The sequence below is a fragment of the Liolophura sinensis genome, chromosome 7 (assembly GCF_032854445.1).
Source record: "Liolophura sinensis isolate JHLJ2023 chromosome 7, CUHK_Ljap_v2, whole genome shotgun sequence".
NCBI classification, from domain to species: Eukaryota; Metazoa; Mollusca; class Polyplacophora; order Chitonida; family Chitonidae; genus Liolophura; species Liolophura sinensis.
The window spans coordinates 13,407,827-13,435,728 of NC_088301.1; the positions used below are offsets into that span (position 1 = coordinate 13,407,827).

Sequence of the window (27,902 nt, forward strand, 5' to 3'; positions counted from 1 at the left end):
CACAGATCACCATTGACAGAGCCCTAAAACCTCTGTTTCACCAGTCCTTTCTTTTTTTTTTTTTTGCTCTTGGTTTATTTCCCGAACATTTTCCACAACCCACAGCTTCTTTATCCATGTATTTACAGACAACAGACATGTATTTGGGCTTTCTTAGGCTGGGACAAAGAATGTTAATTGTATGTTACTGTGAACCTTTGTCAGTCTGTGGCTGTTTTACCTGTGTTAGTGTCACTGATTAGGAGTGGACTGCCTGCCGTGGAGTCTGGACTGTGTGTGAAAACAGCCGCATGGCACAGGGGTAAATTGAAACCCTCTTGGGATGTTGTCCCAGGGCTCCCAATAACAGTTCCTACAACATATTGCAATACACTACTCTCATTTAATCCAAGAACCAGTCCCTCTTCTCATTGCAAAAAAGGGATCTCATTTTTCAAAAGGGAATCCCAGAATGAAATGTTTGTTTTGCTGATAACTTACAGTATTGCTACCTGTTTTCTTTATGTCTGCCCTCGCTCCCACCCACCCACCCACCACTCTATCCACTTTCATTCCCATATTTATTTTCCTATTTTGATTAAATCCTGGAGTAGCAATGGCAGCTTGTCATTTACAGGGAAGTCCAATTAAAATTCCCTTTGAAAACGCTGCTATGGGATAAAGTCGCAGCCAGTTATCCCCTAGAGAGAGGGATCAGTTTGGCCTGCCCCATGGAATGTTCAGTAGAGAAAGAACTTGTCAGGGGCAGCATTAGACTCAAATAGTCCTCACCCCAATTTCATCTTGCTTCCTTCATGAGATGTTCATTTTATGTACATGTAGCTGCTAAGTTCTTATGTTTCAGCTATAGTGCTAAATGAGATATGGTTGGCTTACTGTATTGGACTCAAAAATTTTCCCAAAGAGTTCTTTTGTTTTAGAGGTAATTATAGTGTATGCTTCTGACTTATGGCACAGTCACTGATATTACAAAAATGGATACAGGTGCTATTTGGCTGAAATACAAAATACATAATTCTGAATGTTCAAATACAGGCTAGCACCTGTATTTGCTCTTGATTAAAATTAAACTTTTGTGTGTGTTATTACCGTAGAATCTGGTTTAAGGGTCTTTTTTCCGTAGTTAAAATACCCCACACCCCCTAGCAACACAATGCCTATTCGTCGTATGTACCCGAATTATTCAAATAAACCCAGTGGAAGAGTAAAAAATTGCAGTTTAAGACTGAACTGTTGGAGTGGAAAAAATAGCAACAAATAACAAATGAAAATGTAAAACCAACATTATAAAGTTGGGCATTATTCAGCTTCTCCCCTGGTTACATCTTGGCTCATAACCTGAAGTGGTTTAGTGTTCAGTTAGTTTGATTTGTCTTCAGAATCAAGGCAGGCAGTGCAATATCCGGTATGACTACGTGACTATCAGTACTTCGAGATAGCAGCAGGGAAAATCAATACAGATTACTTATCTTTCATTGGAGATGTAACACTGTTATGCTGTATTAAATCCATCAGTACAAACTGCCGTATCAATCACTCTGGGCAACTCAGATGCACATTCTGCACATTTAGCCTATCAGCTTTTTACCACGATGAATTTTTGCTATTTACGAGTTCAATTCGCGGCAATGATAATAATCCTGTTCGTTTTATTTGGCTTCCTACGAGGCATCGTATGGCAGTATGGATAAAAGTTATACCCTGTAGCTTGTAGCTCAGGAACAGAATACGATACATGACTAGAGTATAACCTGAACAGCCTGCGTGAAAGTAGGAGTGGTTGTAGTAGGGCATACTTGATGCTCATGCAATACTTTTTACGCACCCCATGAATACTAACAGGCACATGGTGCACTGGACTCTTATATACACATACACTCAAAACACCTGACTATTTGACAGCTGTTAGACACAGCCGTCTCATTATGGCATAGGATTGTTGTGAATTTACCTGTGTGAAAGGCTTACCTGAGAACTGTCCTCACTTTACTTGTCCTGTTGATCCGACATCCCACAAGGCTTGTGACTGGCCAGCACTTAGCCTCACATTATTGTTAGTCTACGCTCAGGCCCCACTGTGGGAGCGCATTGCTGTAATCTATGCAGTGCTGATTTGACTGCTAAGTTGGGAGGCACAAAGCCCCTGCCACTTGGCCCCCAACTACCATGAAAGACCAGAATAGCTTTCACTAAGGATATTACATTTTGTCACAAAAGGGAAGGCTGTCCATGCATTTCAAAGTTGGCAAAAGATTCCAGCGTGATTAATGCAGCTGGTGATATAATTCATCGTTCCATCACAGCCACTGTCTATGGGCCCCGCATAACTCCCAGTGGCCAGGCTGCTACTATGGTGACCTTGGCAGTCCCGTCAAGATCTCCCCCACCCCAGTCGACTCTACAAGCCTCTTAGCCTCGCACCATTAGATTACCCGTCCTCCCAGTGGTAATAAGATAATTAATTTTCTGTATACACACCAGTTTACTTATTGGTGTATTGGACCCCTTTGGCATGCTTTGAGATAGCGTCACATCTATTATACAAAAGGATCAATTTAGGTTGGGTGCAGAGGGGGAGGGCAGGGGGGACAATGTTTGAAATATGTCTCCCCAGAGAGGTTTAATATTGCCTGATCCACCTTTGTATTCCAGCCCCTTTTCAGTTACCCATGCAGCGGACTCCTGTATTCAAGGATTAGGTGGGGTTAATGCTTTCCAAAGGTGAAACTCTGCCCTAGAGAAGGTTCAACCACTCTGACCAGTTAAATAATTGGTCCTTTTGTGCCAAGCTGGTCTTCCATAGACAGACTTAACATGGACGATTCTGCTGGCATTGGCATCCTCTTGCAATGATATCTTCTTACACCATTAAACCATTACTCCACAAATAAGTGGACTGGCTGCTCAAGGGGCATGGGATGACAAAACTATGTAATGTGCCAGCAGACTCCACTGGGGCAGAGCTGTGTGTAAAGCCACACAGGTAGACATACGTCTCTTTGAGACAACAAAAGCAGGATGATCAGTCCAGAAGACCAGAAACAATGGATGTATGATTACAATAAAATTGCACGGTCTCTTCATGCGACAGGCATTATCTGGATTCTCAGAAGCGCAGAACATCATAGAGAAATTCTCCTGAAGCAGTGACTCTTTGATGACAACCCCTTGGAGATTTGCCTGAATGGAACAATGGGTGGGGTAAAGCTCTTTATAGTCAAGGAAGCCGTTGGAAGAAGCACACACATGGCTTTGGCAGTTGTAAACTACTTGTGTATGGGTATGTTTTGAGAGTACGTGACGGGGGTGGGGAGAATGGCTGATATCACAGATCATACACAATTCCTCAGAGGCTCATTGGTGGCTTCCCTAGTCAGTCGTGTCCTGGTAAACATTTGATATGTCGTACAGTTGCCAAAGGTTTGTCAACCATGTTAGCTCTGTCAGGGCATAATGCACAGATTTTGGGAAAGGACTTGTTCACTCACTGTTGAGAAAATTTTAATGCAAAACCACGTATTTTGAGAAGGAATTGTACCAGAGAGCTGTGATTTTCATAATATACCCTAACTCTTCAAACAACGAAAAAGAGCCATGCATATGGGGAAAAAGATATAGTGTGGAAAATCAGCCGTCTATTGAATTGGGGCATTTGTATTTGCAAATTGGGAAACTAGATCATGGCATTGAGGTCTAGTATCAGCCCCTGTGGCATAGGTAGATAATGGTTTGTCTGTACAATTTACATATATGTTGATGGATTTGATGCTGTCATCTTAAAACAATGCATATTATTTTTTTGTATACACACCAGTTTACTTATTGGTGTATTGGACCCCTTTGGCATGCTTTGAGATAGCGTCACATCTATTATACAAAAGGATCAATTTAGGTTGGGTGCAGAGGGGGAGGGCAGGGGGGACAATGTTTGAAATATGTCTCCCCAGAGAGGTTTAATATTGCCTGATCCACCTTTGTATTCCAGCCCCTTTTCAGTTACCCATGCAGCGGACTCCTGTATTCAAGGATTAGGTGGGGTTAATGCTTTCCAAAGGTGAAACTCTGCCCTAGAGAAGGTTCAACCACTCTGACCAGTTAAATAATTGGTCCTTTTGTGCCAAGCTGGTCTTCCATAGACAGACTTAACATGGACGATTCTGCTGGCATTGGCATCCTCTTGCAATGATATCTTCTTACACCATTAAACCATTACTCCACAAATAAGTGGACTGGCTGCTCAAGGGGCATGGGATGACAAAACTATGTAATGTGCCAGCAGACTCCACTGGGGCAGAGCTGTGTGTAAAGCCACACAGGTAGACATACGTCTCTTTGAGACAACAAAAGCAGGATGATCAGTCCAGAAGACCAGAAACAATGGATGTATGATTACAATAAAATTGCACGGTCTCTTCATGCGACAGGCATTATCTGGATTCTCAGAAGCGCAGAACATCATAGAGAAATTCTCCTGAAGCAGTGACTCTTTGATGACAACCCCTTGGAGATTTGCCTGAATGGAACAATGGGTGGGGTAAAGCTCTTTATAGTCAAGGAAGCCGTTGGAAGAAGCACACACATGGCTTTGGCAGTTGTAAACTACTTGTGTATGGGTATGTTTTGAGAGTACGTGACGGGGGTGGGGAGAATGGCTGATATCACAGATCATACACAATTCCTCAGAGGCTCATTGGTGGCTTCCCTAGTCAGTCGTGTCCTGGTAAACATTTGATATGTCGTACAGTTGCCAAAGGTTTGTCAACCATGTTAGCTCTGTCAGGGCATAATGCACAGATTTTGGGAAAGGACTTGTTCACTCACTGTTGAGAAAATTTTAATGCAAAACCACGTATTTTGAGAAGGAATTGTACCAGAGAGCTGTGATTTTCATAATATACCCTAACTCTTCAAACAACGAAAAAGAGCCATGCATATGGGGAAAAAGATATAGTGTGGAAAATCAGCCGTCTATTGAATTGGGGCATTTGTATTTGCAAATTGGGAAACTAGATCATGGCATTGAGGTCTAGTATCAGCCCCTGTGGCATAGGTAGATAATGGTTTGTCTGTACAATTTACATATATGTTGATGGATTTGATGCTGTCATCTTAAAACAATGCATATTATTTTTTTTATTTTGTTTTATTTTTTTTTTATTTATTATCCTAACGGCTGTTAGGCATAAAAGCCACGCATTTTGTGGTCACAGAATCAGAGGTATTGCCGGAACTGATCACCTACTCATTGCTGGCCGTCATCCTGTTTCCTGTGAGACAACGCCATTACGTGCATAAATGACTCCCAGACTATTCTCAAAAAAAAAAACAACAAAAAAAAAAAAACGGAGGTATACACATGAAAGATGCTTTTGTTTCTGTGGGGAAGACAACCTAGAGACTGGACTCTTGTCATTGTAGTGTTCACTGGTTATGGGTTGGTTAAGTGAAGAGTTAACATTAGACCAGCCCATTGATCTCAAGGGCCTTGTTTGCCTCAATAAAATGGGTAAACTCCAAACCCTATGTTGACTTACTCTAGACATCCTGTTATGTCATGTCTTTGTACATATACAACCACTCGGACCATTACCTACTTGTTCTGCAGTAAATGCCGAATGCTCCCATACTGCCTTGGAAATATAAGTTGCATAGCGTGCCTCTCATATAGGCTTGTTATGTTATCAGAGCCTTGCCTTGACATGGTCAGTGATGTAGAAACATTGTATTGGGTACTGTGAAATTAGCAGAAATGGAAAGAAAATGGATCTTAAAAGGCAATTTTACTGTGAACATATATTTTATTATGAAGAACAGCAGTCTGAAAACCTCTCGCTCATATGGAAAGCAGCACGTGCTTTAAGATCTTTGACCTGATTGAGGCCATGCTCCTGTCACATGTCCAGCTCTGTACCTTGATGTTGTACACACTGCTGCATCATCATTGCTGCTACAGATAAGGGTGATTGCACCATGCATGCAATTTGAAACAGCATGAACAAATGTAGCATCAGACCTCCTGGAGTAATCCAGGCTATGTTTGATTCAAACCTGTCAAAAGGGTTTTGGGGAGCCACAGGTTTGGGATCCCAAACTTTCATACCTTTGATCTATTTGCATATATAAAAATGGTGAAATGGACAACTTTGTAATTCAAAATGACTAATTTAACTGTTCAGCTAGATCAGCCCCAGGACTTGAATCTCCTGTTGCTGCTGCATGGATATAGTTGTCAAAATTTGGTGTTTTGTTTGACAGAAAAAACAAATTGCCTCTTACCTAGAGATGTCTGTTGTATTCGGATAAAGATGGCATAGTTGCCATTAATCCCCAGGCTGTGGTAATTGCCTCCAACTGTTCTGTATAGAGCATACTGACTGTTAGCAAGCCCTTCTGGCTGCAGCTGGAGGTTACCCAGCACTGCTGATCATCCCACACATTACACACTGGTGCTTTGTGACCAAAAGCATATGGAAAAAGGAGAAGCTAAATAATTGGCTGGCCTTTGATGTCTTCGAATGCAGAAGGAATTATTCCCACTTGATCTGGCGTGCATGTGTTCTCTGTGGAGAGACCAGCACTGTGCGTTCCTGCAAAAAGAGAGAAACCCTACAGTGTCTCGCTTCTGCGAGAAATAGATCTGCTTGAAAACTGTCGTTTCTCTGTTTGATAACTCCTTACCTTGATAACAAAAAAGCCTCCTCCAAGTGGTTGAACAAGAGGAGAAGGAAGAATCATGCAGCTCGCAAAGAAGCTAAGCCGTCGTCTTTGATACGCCTCTTACATACAAGCCTTTAGAAATGTTGATCAGAGAGTAGCTGTAGTATCTAGAGGATTCTACCCTAACCATGTAGTTAGCTTCTCTACAACACCAGTTCCTATCTCTGTTCTGGCTGGCATGAAGCCTGTCACCCCATATCTGCATCAAAGCCAACACCTTTTCAGCCTCCAGTTAGTGCTCTGCTTGGCTCATTTCTCACACCAATTGACTACTGCCACAAGCTGTGAAGAGCTTTAGAAGGGATTTGAATATCACCCTGCTATTTGATGGACAGAGCAGGGGAGTTTTAATATCCAAGTTTGCCTTGGGGGGGACGAACTGGTTACACAGCAATATTCAATGTCAGGCCCATAGTGTACTTTTTACTCCAGCTTTCTGATATTAAAATAGCCAGGGTTTACACAACCCTGTGTTGCTGACCAGAACAGCTGAATTAACACATCAGGTGAAATAGACAGCTACATGTGGGCAAAACATTGGCAGAGAGACACATGGCCTATTACCCAGGAATACTTTAGGATTTAGTGGTGAAGTACTAAACTAGAAGGTGTCGATAGACACAGGATAAGATGTAATGTCCTGATATGCCATAGGCATGTTTATGGAGTACATCCAGGCTTGCCTCTGTGTTCTTGCCAGCCTGCTATATCTAAGGCTCCTATTCTTCAGCTGTCCTACTAAATTCATGTGCCTGATTCCCTGTAAGTCATTTTTGTCTGCTTATAGTTCAGTAGGGACTTTCGTTACCTGAAGATAATGCCAGAAAACAGTTGCTCACTTTAAGATTTCATCCATTCATATATAAAAAGTGTCTGGAAAGAATTGAAGTATTTACCTATTCCATTTAGCTGCATTACTGTGTGGCTCCAAGCTATTCTTCATTTGCTCTCCTTGTGGATCTCCCCAGATGGATAGAAAAAGGATTAAATTTCCATGGCAGTGGTGGGGGGAAAAAAGACATTCGGGTGTTGGAGTTCATTTATAAACCATTCAGCAACATGCCTCCATGTACAATGTGCCCTAATTGAACTGTGGCAGGAAATAAATGAGCTTGTGTGTGACAGAGTGTTGATTTTGCTGTCTTCATTTGGGTGCTGGCTGTGTAATTGATTTGAGGAGGATATTGTGTATGGGCCGGTGGACGGATATGCCGTCTAACCAGAAACCTGGGAATCTTAAGGGAGATGTCCCAGGCAGATGGTAATTAAGGATGTAAGTAAAGGTTGAACTTGGAGGTGGTTTCCAGGCAGCTGTAGAGAGGCAAACCTCTGTAGTCTTAACAATACAGATATTCCACACCACTTTGCCACCACAGAATCGCACACAAAATAGTCCTGGCACTATAAACACTACTATTATTTTGCTTGTTTGTCTTGGGTGTTGTCGATATTGTTAAAGTTAGTCATAAGCTAGAACTCCCGTCTTCTAAATAGAATAGGTGGCAACGATAAACTTTGACAGTGTGATTGCAAACTTAATTCATCCGTACCAGCTGAAAGTGGCTTTACTAAATATGTAGTACGTACATATATATATATATATATATATATATACCATTCGTGGTGAATTTAATTGAAACATGTTCATATTTCTATATAAATTGTATTATTATTAAATCTACTGTTGTAACAGTTAAGGCACAGAATTTTGTGAAAGCAATGCCTAGAACAGATTTGAAAGGAAATGTAACTCACTCAAGAGTAACATCACAGAGTTTGTAGGAGTAGAAAATATGTAACCATACATTGCCCTATATGGTCTCTGTGGCTGGGTGCATGCCTGATAGGGCAGCACATTGGTGGCATGGTGCTATTGTATTGGGCCTAATTAACTCTGGTTATCTAAACACTTGAGTGGCTTTCCTAACTGAGCACAGCATTGACAATAGATAGTGCTGGTCCCCTAGGGACTCCCACATACTCCTGCTGCAGGGTTTTTACCCCATTATTCCAGACAGCTCTGTCATCTTGATTCCTGGTCTATAGGATGGGTAATCTCTCAGAAAATGGAGACCCAGTCTGACTGGGGAACTGTGGAGTCAGAGTCCATATAGGCTTGAAAGTAGCAGAATACCAAGTGGATAGTGTTTACTTTAAATCAGTTCTGGATGTATTAACTCTGTGCCATGAAAACAATGTGTGTGTGTGTGCTTTAAATGTGAGTTAACCCTATTTCCTTGCAATTTTATCTGGCTGTGAAAGGGTATTCCCATAGATGACTGTGTCACTTTGCTGACAAGAGGTCTTGGGGAAGCATTGACTGCTCTTAATCTGCACCACTGCATTAATAAAGAAAAAAGTCAACCAGGTAGCCCTAAAACACTGATGGATATATCCAGAGACTTATTTAACTGGACTGAGGAATAAGAAGCTATCTTAGACATAAAACAACTTGTGGAGGTATTCAAAATTTCAGAACTTGAACACTAGTACAGTTTTGGTAAAATATTGTTAAATCAGTTAGTCTTCACGATTCAGGGAGATAAAGCAGAGTGTCTCAACCCAGTTTATACAGTATGTGCGTCAAATGAAAATGTCGTGTAGTGTTACTGTTGTGAGACACGGGTATAATTGCTATGAAGCTTCCTGACCTGTTTAAGAATGGCTTGTCTGTTAGTAAAAACTATGGACTGTCTGTGTATATGGTTACATGTTGATTGATCTGTCTGTGGCGGGGTGACCGGTGTATCCGTACCTGTTCAGGGAGGACACGTATAGATTCAGTTTGAATTGTACATCCACAAGTGTCATAAACTCATTCTATTAAAGAAGATGTATTGCATGTAAGATCACTAGCCCTACTGTTGCAAGCATACTGTACACGGAGTTTGGGTTGCCTAGGGTTACAAAGTCAGCATTCAGCCATAAGGAATAATGCACATATACAAGGCATTAAACTGGATTATCATATCTTTGGCAAGCTTAGCCTTGGTAAGGTTTGCTTTGTTAACTATGGAGATTATAGAAGTAAATGTGATGACACTTGAAGGTCTGTCAGTAGGCCTATGATGTGCATACATTACAGACCCTGTTGCCAGGGATTATCATGTGCTACATAATCCTCAGCTGGCAAATGCCCAAGATAAACTAATTTACAAGCTTGAAGGCTTCATCTAATATGGAATCCAATCTTATTAAATTGTGCATTGTAAGGTTTATGATTATACAGTCTTCTGGTTAATCCCCCTGGCTGTGTTGTGTGTGTTTTGTATTACAACAACGTCCTACAGTAATGTTATCATGAGAAAAAAGAAGGTGGTTTGGGGGGGGGGAGTATTGTTTGTATAAAATTGCATAATCTGAGTTACAAGTTAAATTGATAGCCCCAGGGTGTTCTGTTTACTGTTGTAGCTTCAAAGACTTGTCCCTACTGCTTCACTTCATAAAGCCTGGTGTTAGGAAGGGATGTTCATGTCAAACCATAAAAAACATGTCCTTCTTGGCCTGATACTCTTTTTGTAGTATACTTGTTCGTTGGCAGGCTCATTAGGATTGGTTTGAAAATGTAATTGGATGTAGATGTGGTTGTAAATAATGAAGTAGGACAGGCGGATATTGTGGCCAGAAAATGTTGAAACGCTTTTGAGAGCAGGTGATTTATGGCTGTAATTGGATATTTCTGTCTTCAGCATTTGTTATATCGCAGATACCATCTGCTCCATAGGCCTATCCTAGGAAACTACTTCCCCAAGCATATGAACATTGTAGTTTATATTTCATCTCGAAGGTAACCTCAATTCTTTGCCGTTTTTATAGATGTATGCAAAGGTATAGCTACCACAAGTTTGTTCAGTGGTGCATGGAGGTTTGCAAATGGTGTCCTGCAGGGATTCTTGCTTCATCCATATTTATTTAGATCTTTTCTGTGACAGGCTGATAAAGATGGCCTTGCACAGTAAGGGCTCTTGAGTTTAATTCTCCAGCATATGAGCCCCTGCATATATATTCTTAAGTCTCTGAAATCTCAAAACAGCCAAGCTCAATTAGCCTGTCTAGGCGTATTGTTGACATTAGAGTCAATCTCGACCACATGTTCACTTCATTGTCAACGGCATGCATCAGATTAGCTGATAAATCTTCAAAATGCCAAATCAACATTCCCCCCCCCCCCAAACACACTTGGAGACATCCAGGTTTAGAGATTGGCTCAAATATATGTGACTTGAAATGTAAAACTAAGGTGTTTAGTGCCTGCCTCTCGTCTCCTGTATTTCAGCTTCCCATCAGCCTCCTGTAAAAGCTCTAGCAACTATTTTCTTAAGGGCATGCTTTTCCACAGGAGTGTTTTCCTCCAGGATGGCAGTTCTGTGTTTTAAGATCCCAGCAGCGATTGTTTGTGAAATTAATCTCCCAGAAAGCTCTTCCTTTAAGTGCCTGCTGGATTACGAGTTGAAACTGAACATAGTTTCTCACTTAAAGGCTTGTCACTGGGGGGCATTGTGTGAAAATTGTAGAACTTAATGCTCCGTGGGTATACATAAGGCAGGGCGTTCTCCATTATAGAGGGTGGCAAAAGTACCTTCAGCTGGCGAGATACAGGCACAGCCAGAATTGATGGTGATTTCATTAAGATCAAGATTTATATTGAAGCTCAGACTTGATTTCCAGATTACACTGTAAGAGGTAATGAATGTGCCCGTAGGGCTCTAGGACATCACTGTCTTAATGGTGTAAGAGGAAAAGCCATGTTTTCCTGAGGCTGAGAAGAACGTCCTGGGATTTGAGATTATAGCCAGTACTTGTTGAGAGTGGTGAATTGCGAGACCACCATATTCATGGCCATTTCTATTGCTGAACTTTTCCTGCGTTAACACAGCTTAAGCCTGTCTATCATTATGGCTGTTCCATCCACCTGCATGACTCGCTGGCCTGTACATTTAGACTCAGGTTTGTCATGCCAGTGCTAACTAGTTCCCAAATCTCCAAGGTTAATTACTAGGTGTGAATTCAATAATTAGACATTAACATACCTGTAGCGTGTATCTGGTTGTGGCATTTGATGGAGAAAGGTCAGTTTTGTTCGGGTGGTACTGGGCCGCTCTGGTTGTGGTCTTGGTTGTTAGCCTCATGTAGACAGAAATCTGAAGTGAGAGTTGGTGATGAAGCTGAGTAAACGCAACCCTGAGAGAAGTACGTACCAGAACAATTGACCCATTGCCTCTCCTGCCCTCCATAATAGCAATTTTAAATGCACATGTTTAAGCATGGATTCCTGGTGTTACGAGGAAATTGCTTTTGGTCCGTGGCTCTCTCACAACCTGCCATATATACCTCCATTTCCTAGATTAGCCAGACCTCAATTATCCTTGGCTGTAGGTGTGCATACAATGTGCCATAACTGGGTCTACAACCGGAAAAAAAAGCATATCTGACAGATTTGATTCAATCTTGTAGGGAAAGCTGACAGCACCACTTCGTGCTTGTTTCAAGCCTTTTATGCGAACACTGGCAGCATCCAAATATATTCGTCAGTTTTTGTCTAATTACATCTTCAGTTTTGGCCAGTTTTCTGACGTCCAAACACGCTGGTATGATCAGTAGATAGAGACAAACAGACAAAAACTGATGGCAGATCTCATGTTAGTTCATATGCGTTGCCAGGGTCCAGGGTGGCAGGTGATGAGGAAACACGGCTAATTGATAATATGTGATGAACACAACCTGTAGAAACATGCCCAGGAGCCCTCACCTCATTATTTAGGCGTCCTTAACATATTTGATTGGCTGCACCAGGATGATATATCAATGCCATTGAGATCGAGTGACAAAACAGGGGCTAAGTATCCCTCAGAGTTGTTCTATCATGTTGAATGGCAGAAATCATGGACCAGCAAACCAGTCATGAGGGTCTGGCCAGTTTAAATATGCCGGGGTTATCTTTGTCCTAACTGCGGACCTACTCATTGGAAGTATCTAATTAGAGGGACGTTATCTTGTTCTTCTCACTAACCCTGATACGCATCAGCATGCTTACAGTTACAGACCTTACACCTGTAAGTAAGAGAGGCTACACAATTACAACTACTAGTATGTGAATAGCGACAAATCCGTCTTGAAATTTTTTCTTACAAAACCACATCAGACACTAGGGGATTGCTCACAGACGTCTAAGGTGTTCTTTTTGTAGAAAAACAAAACAGTGACATTTTGCCTGTACATTTTCATGATTTTCAAGCACTTTCTGTGGTGACTGAAATCATGTATACGTGTAGTATTTCAAAGCCTTAATATATCCAATGTACATTTAGATTTTTTCAGATGCAAATCTGCATGCTACAGCATGTTAATACCACATCCTCATGCCAATTTACAACCTTGTAGGTAACCTTGGAGATACATTTTCTAACATTAATGATCATCCTTGATTTCAGTACAAATTACCCCCCAACTTGAATTCTTGATGTTAAACTTGCCTGTGCGCAGTATTAGTGATCATCTCCAGTAGTTAAGACTTGAAAACACAAATGCAGGCTGTTTTCTGTATTTGCTGTTTTTCAACGTCTTACAGCACCACGATTCTCACAGGTTGCGCCTGAACTATGCGATTAGAGGGAGTGTTAAACAGCGAAATCTGAGCATATATGGTTTATAATGACACATACCCCACAGAACATGGCTGTTGACTCACCTGTCCTGAGATGCTCCTCTTGTACCTGCCAACTGTTATCATCCAGCTATAACTGTAAGAACAGCTTCCTCCACCAAGACTTGATTGGCAGTAGCACCACTCAGTATGTGTTCAGCACACCACTGGTATCCAGGAGAAACAGCTGCCTGAAAACCGTCTACACGGTCCCCAACCACCTTCCTGTGAAATGCCAGCCTATGGGTTTGTGGCAGCCTTAAAAACCACTAAATCCCCGTGGTTATGTGTGCTTTATCGCCCTCAACTTGACAGATAGCTATGTAGACTTCAAGCTGTGTTAGTGGCCGTCTCCTCCACCCTGCCTCCAATGTCTTAGGGTCGAGCTCTGTCAGCCAGAGATAAAACCGGAGTGGTTATCCCTCCAGAGCATGGCTTCATCTTCCACTACACTTGGCTAGACATTCCATTTTCTTAAATACTCCCAAAATCGAGGGCAATCGCTGGGCAGCACATGTCTTAGAAGGCAGTACACAGGGAAATGCTCCCCTGGTGGACAAGCCGGAGATGTAATATGTTGTTAGGCTTTGCTGGGCTAAGGACCCGACTCACTGGCTGGCTGTGCCGACTTCAGTTTGGAGGAATTGACTTCTCGGCTCAATTACTGGCCATTCTATTAAAGCCCGACTTGAATGGCAGATGTGATTGTGGAAGTTGAAGGGGTGTTAAATAGAGCAGGGCCTGTGTCTAACATATACTATTGGGGGGGGGGGGGGGTGATGAATGACTGTCAGCTTGCATGTGGTATACAGTTCTTCAGGAGGCATGTACATGTACAGCTAATTACACCCCAGCCAGCACCCTCTGATCAGTCTATGACTTGGTGTAATAAACACCTACCTGGGCAGTGGGATAAGATCACTGGCTGCCAGGTCCCTGCCACAGTCGTCCACTTACCTGTAAGTGTTTTCTTTAGCTACAGCACATGGGGGAATGAAAATGGTGGTATTGCCTGACGACCACTCTCCAGTGAAAAATGAGACCATTGAAATTTCCAAGCTGGTAGAGTGGTCTTCCAAGGTGTGCCAAGTCTGGCGTGTCTCTCTCCGTTTTTAATGTGTGTAATTGTACACAACCATTGTCATTCAACCCTTTTGTTGAAGACAGCTCATTTAAAGGTCTGCATTTTAAGGCTCTGTTTCCAAATAGCCGGGCAACGACTGTAAGTACCCCCTCCCCCCTTTCCCTTTTTCGCTCTCCCCTGGTAATTGCTTGAGTGATATGAGGGTAAAAAAATTGCTTTGCTTTGAAGCGGTGATATTGTAGAATTGAATTTAAAGACCGGCAGGCGGGTGACATAAAAGCCCGGCCAGACAAGCACCTCAATATCCCCATTGTAATAAGATTGGAAAGGGGGGAAATTGGAGCAGACCTTGCATGATGATAAATAGATCCATCAAAATTCTATTTTTTGTGGCACGAACTGTCATTGAGATGGGAGTTGGGTTATCATTGGGTAGGAGATGTGAGAGCGCCTGATGACACTGGCTGTCATGCAGAGGAGCTCAGTGCACCTGATGAGCTCTGTGCTCAGCCCACACTACCCCGGTTTCTATCTCTCTACACCTCACTTGCCAAGTCCTCACATTAAACTCTTCTTGTCTAACCTTCAGTGTGAATGCCAAACGCCGTGATCTGACAGCGGAGAATGCTTATTATCAGCTCCGTTCTTCTCTTCGTGTCAGCTCCAATCCCACCTATGTTCCATTTTTCTAAGATGCCCATATTAGATTTAAAATTTCATACCCGCTCCTCTTGTCAGTTGTAAGCTGCTTAAATGTCATAAACGATGTCCCGGTAAGCCTTTAATGAGATCATCTATAAGCATTGATTTTATTATCTTGTTGCCGACGGAAGTTTCACCACGTGTTCATGTTTAGGTGTTCGTATATACATGCACAGGTGTAGTTTGTTAGTCATTAATTCTGTGCCAATCATCTGTACCTGTTCAGACATTTACCATTTTGCATTAACATGTTCAGGTATTGAACATATAAGAGTCCTGTCTATGAAACACTTTCGCTGTCATAGCGCCAACATTAATACAGATACAGGGTTTGCTAAATAATTCAGAGACATTTGAATGTCGTGAGCTTCAACAAGTGTCTTATTGTTCCCACTTCCTTAATTATTGTATCTAAAGTTTGACATGCAAAAATGAATTTTCAGAAGTATAGAAATGTCTCAAACTTCACAAAACACTCTTAAGTGGCCCTATGAGGTGGATGAATCAATAACAGTCAAGAAAAACGCAAAACAGGTGAAATACATGTGTTAAGACAATCTGTTGACATCTTCATTCTTTTATTTCTATCCTGAGCTTTTGAAATTAAAGTTGTCCCTAGTATTGTTGATCAGCCTTCAAAGAGCTGTCCTAACTTAAAGTTTTGTAGTAAATGATGGAATTGTCCTGAGTGTGTGATAGTTTTTCTGTGTAGACAGAGTCTTACCTGGATGATTAATGTCAGTTTAACATCTCATACAGGATATAACTTTTGTGTAACGACCACTAAGATCCTCTTGCCAGGTGGTAGACATAGCAGTGAACGTCACTGAGATGACAGGTGAACCACGAGTAACAGCACTGCAGCTCCTACAAAGCTGTCATAGTTCCTTTGGTTTGAACAGTTTTTTTCCGGATGTTTATGAAACGTGTTCATGCATCTATGTCACTTCTGAAGATGGGGAAAAGTGTGTATTACTGCTTAGGTTTTGACACTTTGACCTGAAATATTGTGCTGAAAGTAAAAACCTGTTTTAACTTGGTTGATTATGAGTTAATTCACTTTTTAGTTCATGCAGAACAAGAATTCTGCACAGTTATGAATGTATTTTCCCATGATTTGAATGTTTCAGACCTTTGACATTGTTAACGTCAAACCAGTAGTATTTGTACGTAGGTGTATGTTACTTAATGAAGATACTGAAAATAAAATGCCCAGTAATTTAATGAAAAGGGAAGACTAACTGGTTTCAGTAAATGTTTTATAAATGAAACTTTTGCATGTTAGTATGACCTAATTTGTAAGTTGTGCTTTGTGTAAACTGCAATAAGCAGTTGCATGACCTTTAAAAAGAAAAAAAAAGGACCAGCTTTGATTTCTTTATGGGAGAAGCAACACATTAATGGCAGAGACTTCACTGATTTTTCTCAGTTTAATCAAAACATTGATGGTAAGGACCAACTGGTTTCTCTGAATGTGAACCAAACATTAATGAAAGGGACCAACTGGTTTCTCTAAATGTGAACAAAACATTAATGAAAAGGTCTAACTGGCTTCTCTAAATGTGAACAAAACATGAATGAAAATGACCAGCTGGTTTCTCTAAAGGTGATCAAAACATGAGAAAGGAGCAAATGGTTTCTCTAAATTTGAACAAAATCATGACAAGCACCAACTGGTTTCTTTAACATGTCTAATGTAAACAAAATACATTAACTTGGGGCTTTAGGAGAAATATGAAAAATTTTCACCTGCTGAAACTGTTAAACCATGATTTACCTGGGCTTATGTCAGTTCTGTGTTAACCATGTCTGTTTGTCTCTGAAGGTCACCCAGGTATGCCCATGCAGCGAATGACACCCCCAGGAAGGATGCCTGGGCCCATGAACCCAGCAGTAAGTCTTTTGTCTCTGTTTAGTATGTTTTATCAGAAACAGTAAAATTGTAAATTGTCACTTATGATATCTTGAAAAAAAGATGTTCACATGTGATTTTTTTTCTTTTTTTGCTTTTTCTACAAGTTCCTAATTCTTGCATGTCAGTTTTATGAATCATTACAAAATAGTGGTGGTGCCCACTTCAGTCCTAACTGATATCCTGTTTGAGTCAATCATCTTGCATACATAAGCTTTTTCTATAAGTCACTAATTCTTATGTTTCAGGTGTATGAATCATTACAGAACTATGGTGGTATGAGAGGGCCACCTCCTAACAGTATGGGGCCTGGTGGCCCTGGTGGAATGCCCCCAATGTCAATGTAAGTGGATTTAGTCCTTAGTTCTTTGTTATCTTGGGCTTTGATTTCAGGCTTTCAGAGATCAAATTTATCTCTGTCAGAAGGCATATTTTGTCAAAATTTCAAAAGGTTGAGTCATTATTGTGACATCAGTGTGTCAGTACACATGCACTAGGTGATTACGTTATTCCCTCCTCTAATATCCTTAACCACTGCTGCATATTTGAACAATTCTTGTACAGCATTCAACACCAATCAAATAAGTAAATATACTGGTATTCTTATTAAAATGGCATTTCTGGGTTGATGTATTCTGGTATTCTATTAAACTATTGCTGAACTGATGTTTTATCTACATATTTTCACCCACTGTATTTCTGTACTGTTCTGGTATTCTTAAAACTTATTATTTCTGCACCTCAGGCCTGGTGGACAGAGAGGACCCTGGCCCCCAACGTCATCATCAGTATGTATTACCTCCCTTTATCCCTCTGTAATCTGTTGCATTAAGTATTGATCACCTATTCCTTATTGAATCTCTTGACATATGAAACAAAATACACATACACACATCAGTCAAAATTGTGGATAAGAAAATTTCCAGCCATCAATATTTCATGGAATTTAGAATCTGATACATATATTACATGTATGTGTAATGACCTACTGTTTCAGTGATTTTTCTTTCTGTCTATATTGTAACTAATTCATTTATGAATTTTTATATTTGTTTGTTTTCTGTTTTTTTATTAGATAAATTACTCCTCAGGATCACCTGGAAATTATAATGTAAGTTCTGACTTTATAGCTTGAGAGTTGTCTCCCTCTTCTGGTGCTTACCACCGAGCAGTAGAGTACCAGTATACGTAAACCTCAGTCTCACTGTAGACTTTTCTTGAAGGAAAGATAACCCTCCCAATGAACAAAATCGCCATTAAATTGCAAAGTGTACCAACTCATAACTTACTATTGGTCAGTGAGTTATTTGCCTACAAGTATGAAAAAATGAATCCGTCTATTTTTTTGGACAGTGTTTGTAAATGGTCTTTCTTTGGGTATGTACTGCTCGCTAGTGTTTTCATTGCCTTTAAACATGACTGCATTCACACAGGTGAACTTTTCTCTCGCACTCCTACCTAATATATACATATACATGTTGTCTGCATGTTGACAGGGTCCTCCAGCGACAGGTGGGCCTCCGGGGACGCCCATAATGCCCAGCCCTCAAGGTCAGTTGATGACAGGTGTGCATTCCAGTTTTAATTCTCTCAGGTGTTGTGTGGACTAACAAGAATATCAAGCCATGCGTGCTGTGATGATGTATGTGTTGTTGTAGTTGAGGTGTATCAGTGGATTGGGTAAATGCCTGAAATCAACATTTAGGTAGCTGCGTAGGCAACTTTAGTATGCAGCACAGCCAGATCCTAACCATCAGTCCTACGCCTATCGTGGTCAGATGACCTGTGTATCATATGCCCACTATACGCAGACCCTTGCCGGACCCTGATTGAACACACCGTTATCCTCCGCCTGCCGTTGGGGCAGGGTCGGCCCACAGTCCGCGACATTCATTCACTTGCTGGAGTTTGATGTAACATCATCAGACGTACACTGTAGGCCTTGTATTATTCACCAGACTTTCTCTTTTCATTTTTACAACTTTATTACTGATTTTGAACATAACATTTGCACAGACGAGGCTGATATTTCGTGAAAGGTCATTATTTGTGCTATTCTAAAGTAACGACAGAAGTCAGATTAGAAATGCGCTAATAGATTTCTTTTTTACCAGTTCCAAAAATCTCTGGTTTTGGTTTTTACTTTCTATGGTGTATTTTCATAATTTATACATGGATAGGTAGAGGAATATTCTCAAAATATGTTATACATTTTAAAGCTTGATTTTATGCAAAATTTAGGATATATATTTAGCCATATATTAAGACTACACATGAATGTGCTCGTCTTATAATAAACACTTTTTTGTGCTTATAAACATTAATAAACGATAGGATCAACAATTGTGAAAATGGGGATGCAATTTAGGGATTCCAGATTTAGGGATGCAATTTAGGGATTCCAGATTAACGGGAAAAATATTAACCTGCTGACCTTTATACTGGTCAGCGATTCGAATTTTATCAATTGTAGGCCTTGTGTCACATACCGATATGGCTCATTACATATACATTTTCAATTGACTCAAGACGCCCGGTACAAACTTAAATCCCCTGTAATTAAGAGAACGGTGTGTGTGGGTGGCGGACCTAAACAATTGTGGCCCCAAACAGTAAGCTAGTAAAACTCAATTTTTTTTTGCAAAATCCGTGTGCAAGTAAATATGCTGCCAACCATCATGATGTTCATAACAGACATGAGAGTTTACAGGAAATCAGTCGGTATTTAGCCTTAAAACATTTAATGATTATCGGCCAACAGCCCACTGACTTGGTCAGCCGAGGGTCGGCCAACGGTCTGTGTATGATGACCGAAGGATGGCTTCATAGCTACGCATATAAAGGTGCATGGTTGACATATTGTATTCTGACCATGGGCCGACCATCAGCGTATCCTCCAGCCACAGTGGGCGTAGGATTGGTGGTTAGGATCCAGCTGTACTGTACATGGTTGACGTATTATACCCTGACCATGGGCCGACCATCAGCATAACCTCCGGCCACAATGGGCGTAGGATTGGTGGTCAGGATCCAGCTGTACTGTATTTGTTATTAAGAAATGAACTATGTGAATGTAATCATGATGATTCTGTCACATCTCTTGATGCCATGTCCTTAAATGGATTCAATTAATTACTGTATATAATTTATGCCCAATAAATAAATAAATCAGTTTATGTTGGCATAATTTTTTTGCTTTGTTTAACCTCAGACATGATCTGGCTATTAAAATTTTGACCGTGGTTAGTTTGGTCTGTTGCATGGCACTCTTGGAATATAAAACAATTCAAGGGAAAAGCATCATTACCTTGGCTGTTTGAAATGTTCATATGTTCGAGACAACGATGCTCATTGTTGAACTTTAATTTGTAGACTCCACAAATTCCGGTGACAGTATGTATATGATGAAGGGAGGCCCAATGCCTGGTATGCCTGGGGTAAGTCTCCAAAAGTAGTCTCCCTTCGTTTTTAAATGCACAATGCATGAACCTAGACACATGTTAAGGATGGAAGCTCGATAGAAAACAATGAAACTGACTACATTTTTGTTTTTTTCCATGGAGGAAGCATTTGCACTTTAAGGATTCGTACATACCTGTAAAGTGCTAACAAAGTATCCAATGTCTGGAGCATATCAAGATGAAATTTTCGCTCCGACATGTTTGTTTTAAGTCACCCCTAAACCTCCAACATAAGATGGCTTGCCCAGAATCTGACATGTGCATTCCAGACCAGCAATTTCTGTTTGCATACTTGGTGTTCAAATTCGCTGTAGTTTCTTCTCGAGGCATAATGACACCTCTACCTAAAAGGGCAAGTGAATGAATCCTGCCAGCAACCTGCGGATGGTCATGGGTTTCTGCCAGGCTCTGTCAGGTTTCCTCCCACCATAATGGTGGCCGCCGTCATTTTATTGCGATATTTGTGAGTACGGCATAAAACACCAATCAAATACATAAATATAGTGAATGAATCCCTGTGTGACAATGTGAACCAAGCACACTGTCTACAGACAGGATATTTATTAGGAAATTAACTTGTGTATGATGACAACCATTTCATAAAGAATAAGCCAAGGAAATCCTGGGTAGTGAAAACATTGAAGATGTATGATAGACAGTATGAATATGTTTTCATGCTCACTATAAAAAAAAAAAAAAAAAAAAGGCCTCCAGTGTTGTAATCCTAATGGTAAGATAATTTGCACACACTTAATTTCCACCTTATGCAATCAGACTGTAGCTGATATACAGGTATGTACCTGTATACAATTAACCGCTCCAGTTTGAATTTTTTTTTCCAAAATAATGTAGTTTTGTAAACATGAATATAATGGAACCCCAAATCCATCTATTATGACATCTTATAAAGATTGCAATATTTGGTATTTATTCATAAAATACTTTTTATTGCATTGCTTTTTTGAGTGTTGTGTAGCATCATTTTCTTTGTTCTTAACTTGTTATTTATTTATTTGATTGGTGTTTTATGCCGTACTCAAGAATATTTCACTTATACAATGGCGGCCAGCATTATGGTGGGAGGAAACGGGGCAGAGCCCGGGGGAAACCCACGACCATCCGCAGGTTGCTGTCAGACCTTCCAACTTACAGCTGGAGAGGAAGCCAGCATGGGCTGGACTTGAACTCACAGCTACTGCATTGGTGAGAGGCTTCTGGGTCATTACGCTGCGCTAGCGCGCTCACCAACTGAGCCACGGAGGCCCCTCTTTGTTCTTAACACCAAGATGTGTATATTGCATCCTAGATATGCATATTGCTTTTTGGATGATGCCTAAGGGAAGATGACATAGATAGCGCTGTGCCTATCTGGGAATTCAGGTCATAGCTAATTGTTAATTATTTATTATGCAAAGGCTAACATGAGTTTTGTATATATCATTAAACAGTTCCCCATGGGAGGACCAGAGCCAGGGATGGGGCCAATGGGGCCGGATATGCCTCCAGTAATGAATGGTAAGCCAGACAAGATTCCCATTTAATACAACATCAAGCACGTACACACACACACACACACACAGATACTCACTATTAGCGACCGCCACCCCAGGCTGGGACACAAGAATACATACAAGCCTGGATGTAAGCAGCAGAACATGCTTTGTTCTACACCATATAGCATGTTGACAGAACCAACTGTTTGGTACATGACAACGCTGCCATGTAAATAACACTGTAACTTTTTCGGTAATGGGAATAGCGAGAAGATTTGCCATTCTGTCCTCTAGAACTCTGAAGCAAATGAAGGCAAGAAAAGTTATTGACGGGTATATTGTCCGTTGTAATTTAAAAGTTTACTATCACCTTACAGTTTCTTGATTATACATCAGTTGATTGTAGCTACAGTCTTTTGTGCAAGCGAACCTGGAAACAGATCAGATATTACAACATTAGGGAATTCAATGTAATTCCCAAACTGTACCCTCTAAATGTACCCTCTAAATGTACCCTCTAAATCATGTCGCGTTTAGCATGAAGGGGATAGTGTAAGAACCGGTTAACCCGTATCAGTATAATGGCTCGGGGGGGTGACTTACTTGCCTTCGGTAAGTCGTCCCAGTGAAGCAGCACTAAATAAAAGAGCGGTGGAAATCCATCCTGCAACAAGGAGGCACATTACACGTACATGCACCCTAAGGATTCCTTCGTTGTCATATGACTGAAAAATGATTGAGTACGATGTTAAACCCCAAGCACTCACTCACTCACTCTAAATCATGTCTGGATTGTTATTTACTTGCAGCAGAATCCCAGTTATAAATCATAAAACTTTTCATTATGCCCCTTCATTAATGACTAGTGCAGGTTACCGGACAGATGTAATACTGAAAAAAAGTTTTTTTCTTAGTATCTGAAAAAAAGATGCCTGATCCCTTTAATATCTTCCATGTTTGTGTGGTTATTCAGTTTTGAAGTATTTCTTCTGGCAACATTTGAAACAAGCTAAATGAGAGAGAAATGATGCATTTAGATGTTTGAATTTGTGATCATGACGCTGTAATGTTTTCCGCAACATAAGCTTTTTAACCCTGCATCTTGTTCAGAATATTTCAAGATAATCTAGAGAGTGTCCGTGATTTGACAGTAGCCAGTAGGTAGCTCTTTCACCTGGTTGTTTTAAGATGAACATTTTGGGGGAGGAAATGTTAGGAGATTTACCATACTGTGTTCGTGATGGTTTAAATGCAGAACAGGTGAAGTAAACTGTGTCTTATCTTGGCATGCGTTGGTATTATATAGATGTGAACCGAATGAACCACCTTTTGAGTTGACCAGAATTATACCCATTATACTGGGAAGAATAAAAGCTGATAAGGAGCCTTGTAAGGGTGTAAATGTCCTTGTGTTCAACAAGGTTAATAGACAGTAATGTGTCTGCATGCTTGGGTAAAAGGTCTGCTTCATGTTTTGTTTCCAGTACCCAGGCTATTTGTAGAGGTTTATGAAAGAAAAAAAGTTTGTCAAAGATGATCATTATGAAAATTAGCTTCCACTTGCCTTTCGTGTTATTCTTCCTCTCCTAAGCTGAAATTCTGTGAGCCGAGTTGAAAAACAATCAAGTCACTTGGTACTACGCCTTGATGTTTGACCAGTGACAGCCTTAAAATGACATTATCAAGAGCTTTATGTATAGATCATGTGAGACTTGGGATTTCTGACCATGTAACCAGTTTAGTTTCTTGAATAAAGAAAAATTCTTTGTTGGTTTTGGAAACCTTCAAATTTAAGTTACGTGTGAAGTCTAGCAAGCCAACTCTGGTCAACTGGGTAAAGGCTATAGTGTTGAGTTAGTCACACAGGACAAGTCAGTGTTTCATTAGTTAAGACCTGTGTCGTGTAATTACTTATCCCCACAGGTGAAATGGATGGTATGAAAAGCTCGCCAGCGAACGGACCGGGCACGCCGCGGGAAGATTTACCTCCCGTCAGTGGTGGGGATATGGGAGGCTATAGCATAGGGTACCAGGAAAACGTAAGTTCTTCTCTGTTGTGAAACTTGTTTGATATCTCCTTTTTGCTGTCCTTATTCATTGTTCATGATGTGTATTAATGTTTTAAAAAAAGAAATCCACGAGTAATACTCAAGACTAAAACCAGAATAAAACTGTGACTTTGACTCTGGCCAAGCCTGCAGTGACTATACACAGTCTGCCGCAGCTCTTTTGGTTTTGACCTTTGACCTTCTGCTGTCACATCCTGTACTCTGTGGTAATGGGGCATTTTGCATGGAGTGGTGGCTATGGCTTCATCTTAGATTTTTTTCTTGTTGTGTTTACTTTTTCTTGCTGACTGGGAGCTCCTTGGCCTCCTGACTTGAGATCCTTCAAACAATCTTGATGCAATATTGCACTGTTCACTTGGAGATCCACTCTCGGCTCCCTATACATCTCCCCTGGAAAATGGAATGAAAAAGAAAAGAAAAATCCAAGCAGTGCAGAATTCGGACACATTTCTTCACTGTATTTGGTATTTCCCTCTCATGCTAGTTTCATTGGCCTATATTTTTCCTGCTCTATTTTCCCCCTCCACACCGCATGGAATCATGTTCTCATTTCTGAGACCTGATGCGATAGATCAGACTGCGTGGAGCGGTGCGAGCCCTGTGTGGCACGCATTGCCGCGTACCGTAGAATCTCATTGCTACCCTCACTAATCTCTAGCATCATCACCCGGCAGCGTTTCTCGTGCTCTGTCCCGAGCAAAGTCTTATGTTTAAATTGTGTCCTTGTTATGATTTTTCAGGATCAAAACGAATCTGCTGCTATCCTAAAGATTAAAGAAAGTATGCTGGAAGAGGCAAAACGGTTTGAAAAAGACACCGACCATCCTGACTATTTCATGCAATAAAATCTTTATGTAGAGTATAGACAGAGCCCATTGTAAATTATTTCATAATTTATGGTTTGTATGTTAAATTGAAACAGAAAAAAAAAAAGAAACATGAAACGCGTTGTTCTCCACCTGGCCGTTAGATGGCGCTGTTAAACGACTCGGTGATTGGTCGGTCTCAAGCATTAGGGCAAACCAGTGATATGACGCTTCCAACACTTTACAGCTTGTGTGGTTTTCTGCTTTGTAACATCTGAGTGGCGTACTTCTCTTTGCTTGGTTTCAAATCGAATTCTGACCATGTGTTGTTGAATCGGCCATCAGCAATTCTCCTCTGAGGGATCCGATGACTTCATATGTATATTTTTTTTTTGTGTTCATGTCACTCTCGAACTAAATTTTGTCTTCTTCTAAATTTGATCGTGTGGATTTCTAGACGACAAATTTTGTGATCTGGTGTCCATGTTTTGTAAAGCACTGCTCCTCGTCCGCCAGACGGTGTATCACACATGGTGTCCGCGCACTGTACTGAGTCTGTGTTCAAGTGTACAACCACTGCAGCTTCTCTTCTCTTGAAACAGACCACGGTTACTGCCCTAATTCTTGAGTCGCGCCCCGTCATTGCGTCGTCGTGGTAACATAGTAAACAGTTAGCACACAAACATCTACATCAGGATTGTTTGAACAAGAAATAGTCTTGACAAGCCAAAGCTAGCCTCCCTCCTTCCCAAAGCCCAACTCTTTGAGCCGTAGTAGATGCTAATCCTTTTTATGCTTCTTTGATTAACATTCTGTTGAGTAACAAGCTGAATAGACTTTTTACTCTCACATATGACTGCATGGTTGTTTATCATTGTCTGGAACGACAGTAGAATTTCCCGTTTTCCATGAGTTTTGGCTCACTTCCAGTCATACTTGTAGTTTCTTCCCTTGTTTTTACTATTTTTTGCCTAGAAAGCCTTGGCTTCAAGATTATTTCTTCATTTTCTAACAAGACAAAACTGTACTGTGTACAAAGTGTGTGTGCAACTATTTCTTTATATTATATATACATGCATATATAATCTATATCTATATATACAACATATATATTTACAAAATGTCATGTCACTAATGTGGGGCAGTCATGTGATTGTCACATGATCAGCTCACCACACATTTGTATTGGTTAACTAAGAGATCTGAGTCAAAAAAAAAAAAAAAAAGGGGACAGTCAATTTCATCCCTGCAAGATTTAATACTGTTATAATATTATATCACTCATTGTACATTAACATATAAATCAGAATTGCCAATCTGGAAAGTCCACTTCCAAATCGCCTGGTCGCTGCCCTAGTTTTGCACTCACTGCCCTGACCTTCTCCAAATTTATATGCCTCCCCCCTTCAGTTCTAAGTGGCCTCTTCCATCATTTGCAGATATTTGTTTTAACATCTAACACTCTATTGACCACTTTGCTGAGGGAGGGGGGGAGGAATGATTGTTGATTTTTGCTGATGCGTGATTGTGAAGAGCGTGCTTGAAAAAAAGGTTCATATTATTTATATTATATTTAAAAGTATTTAATCTAAGAAGTTGTGTGGACGTATGCCTGTATAGGTGGCGGAAGAGCAGGCGGCTCAACTCGGGCAGCGAACAGGGAAAACATTGTATTGTTATTTTAGTTCTTCACAATGTTAATTGTATACGTGGATTTTTGAAGAGCATTTTTCATTTTGTGTCTCATTGCTTAATGGGTGGTAGTGTTTTGTAAGTTATGATGTGTTTTAGTTTTCTTGCTCTTGAACTTGTACAGAGATTTTAATGCTGCATGGCCCCTTGCTGTTTGTGTGTGTAGATAAAGACAGACGTATCTTTACATCAAGGCCATCTCTTTGCATTCTTGTATACTTGAGGGGATTCAGAAAACTTCAGTGTTTCTACGTGTAATGTATATAAAATGTATGAATCCTCACTTACAAAAAAGGTTGATTTTCATGACCAAACATACTAATGAATCAAATTCCCAATTGTACAAATTAAGCTTCTCAGAGACAGTTTCGGAGAGCGATGACATGATGCCAGGTCTGAGACGTGCTTTCCCACTACTCCAAACCTCCATCTGGTGTCAGAGTGAAGGACTTTCAGGGGAGATAACCAGGAGATGTCTAGGGCACCACATCTGTATTTTCCTATCTGTACCAGGACATAAACCCCCCAACACATGATTCTGTGTAACTGTGTGTTTATTTTTTTGACATTGAAAATAAAAACTCAACCAGTAGTGTACTGCTCATCATTGTTTGTATAGATGTACGACCTACCAGGGTTTAACTTGGGAGTATTTTGTCATTGTATCAGAACGGGAGGATATTTTGCACCTCGTCATAAATTTCTGTTAATTAATAAGGATTTTTTGTCACAAAGATGTTTGGATTATTGTTGATTCTCTTCATATATATTTTTTTTTTGTCTTGTTTGTTTTCCTTATGAAGAGTAAAATGATTGTATAGAATGTGTGGCCACCACTCTGTAGATATCATCCTCATCGCTCAAAACGGGAGCCTTGTGGCATGGTCACATACTGAATCTCTACTTACCTGTGAATAAAGCATCACGTGTGGGAAATACCTTGTGTGAACTGGAACAATATTTCATGCCTATCAACCCGTCATTGTAACAAGTGAGTCATTTTTTCTGAGACACTTTGTCAGATGTATTGTAAAGTTGTTAAGAGAATTATTTTGCAGTAGGCAGTGATTTTTTTTTCCTTTATATATATATATATAATATTATATATATATAAGGTTTGGTACATTACTGTTTCATTGAGAAGTTCAAAAGCTGGAGCTGTTGGTTTTGAATTCACCATTCAAGTTCACATTGTACAAACACTAATTTTTAAAAAAAAAAAAACCTATATATTATATGGAATCCCTTTTAACCTTTCACTGTTTCTGCCAAGCCTGCTCTACAGTTCGAGGGAAGATGTTGCAGTATTTGTCATGTGCCACA

The 27,902-nt window shown here is 40.4% G+C and overlaps 1 protein-coding gene across 7 annotated transcripts in view; it reads left to right on the forward strand.

Moving 5' to 3' along the window:
- The window catches only part of LOC135469700 (single-stranded DNA-binding protein 3-like), a 97,930-nt gene extending 70,294 nt beyond the window's left edge, over positions 1 to 27,636 (forward strand). For 4 of the 7 annotated variants that reach the window (XM_064748255.1, XM_064748257.1, XM_064748260.1 and 1 more), the window contains 9 exons: positions 16,972 to 17,039; positions 17,307 to 17,401; positions 17,804 to 17,846; positions 18,134 to 18,169; positions 18,555 to 18,624; positions 20,431 to 20,495; positions 21,968 to 22,034; positions 23,936 to 24,051; positions 24,822 to 25,965. In XM_064748255.1, coding sequence (XP_064604325.1) covers positions 16,972 to 17,039; positions 17,307 to 17,401; positions 17,804 to 17,846; positions 18,134 to 18,169; positions 18,555 to 18,624; positions 20,431 to 20,495; positions 21,968 to 22,034; positions 23,936 to 24,051; positions 24,822 to 24,926 — 665 coding nt within the window. In that variant the 3' untranslated portion in view covers positions 24,927 to 25,965. Of the gene's footprint in view, positions 1 to 16,971; positions 17,040 to 17,306; positions 17,402 to 17,803; positions 17,847 to 18,133; positions 18,170 to 18,554; positions 18,625 to 20,430; positions 20,496 to 21,967; positions 22,035 to 23,935; positions 24,052 to 24,821; positions 25,966 to 26,931 lie in introns of those variants that run through there. The other 3 variants (XM_064748256.1, XM_064748262.1, XM_064748258.1) reach the window with 2 other exon arrangements.
- The last annotated feature ends 266 nt before the right edge of the window (positions 27,637 to 27,902 follow it).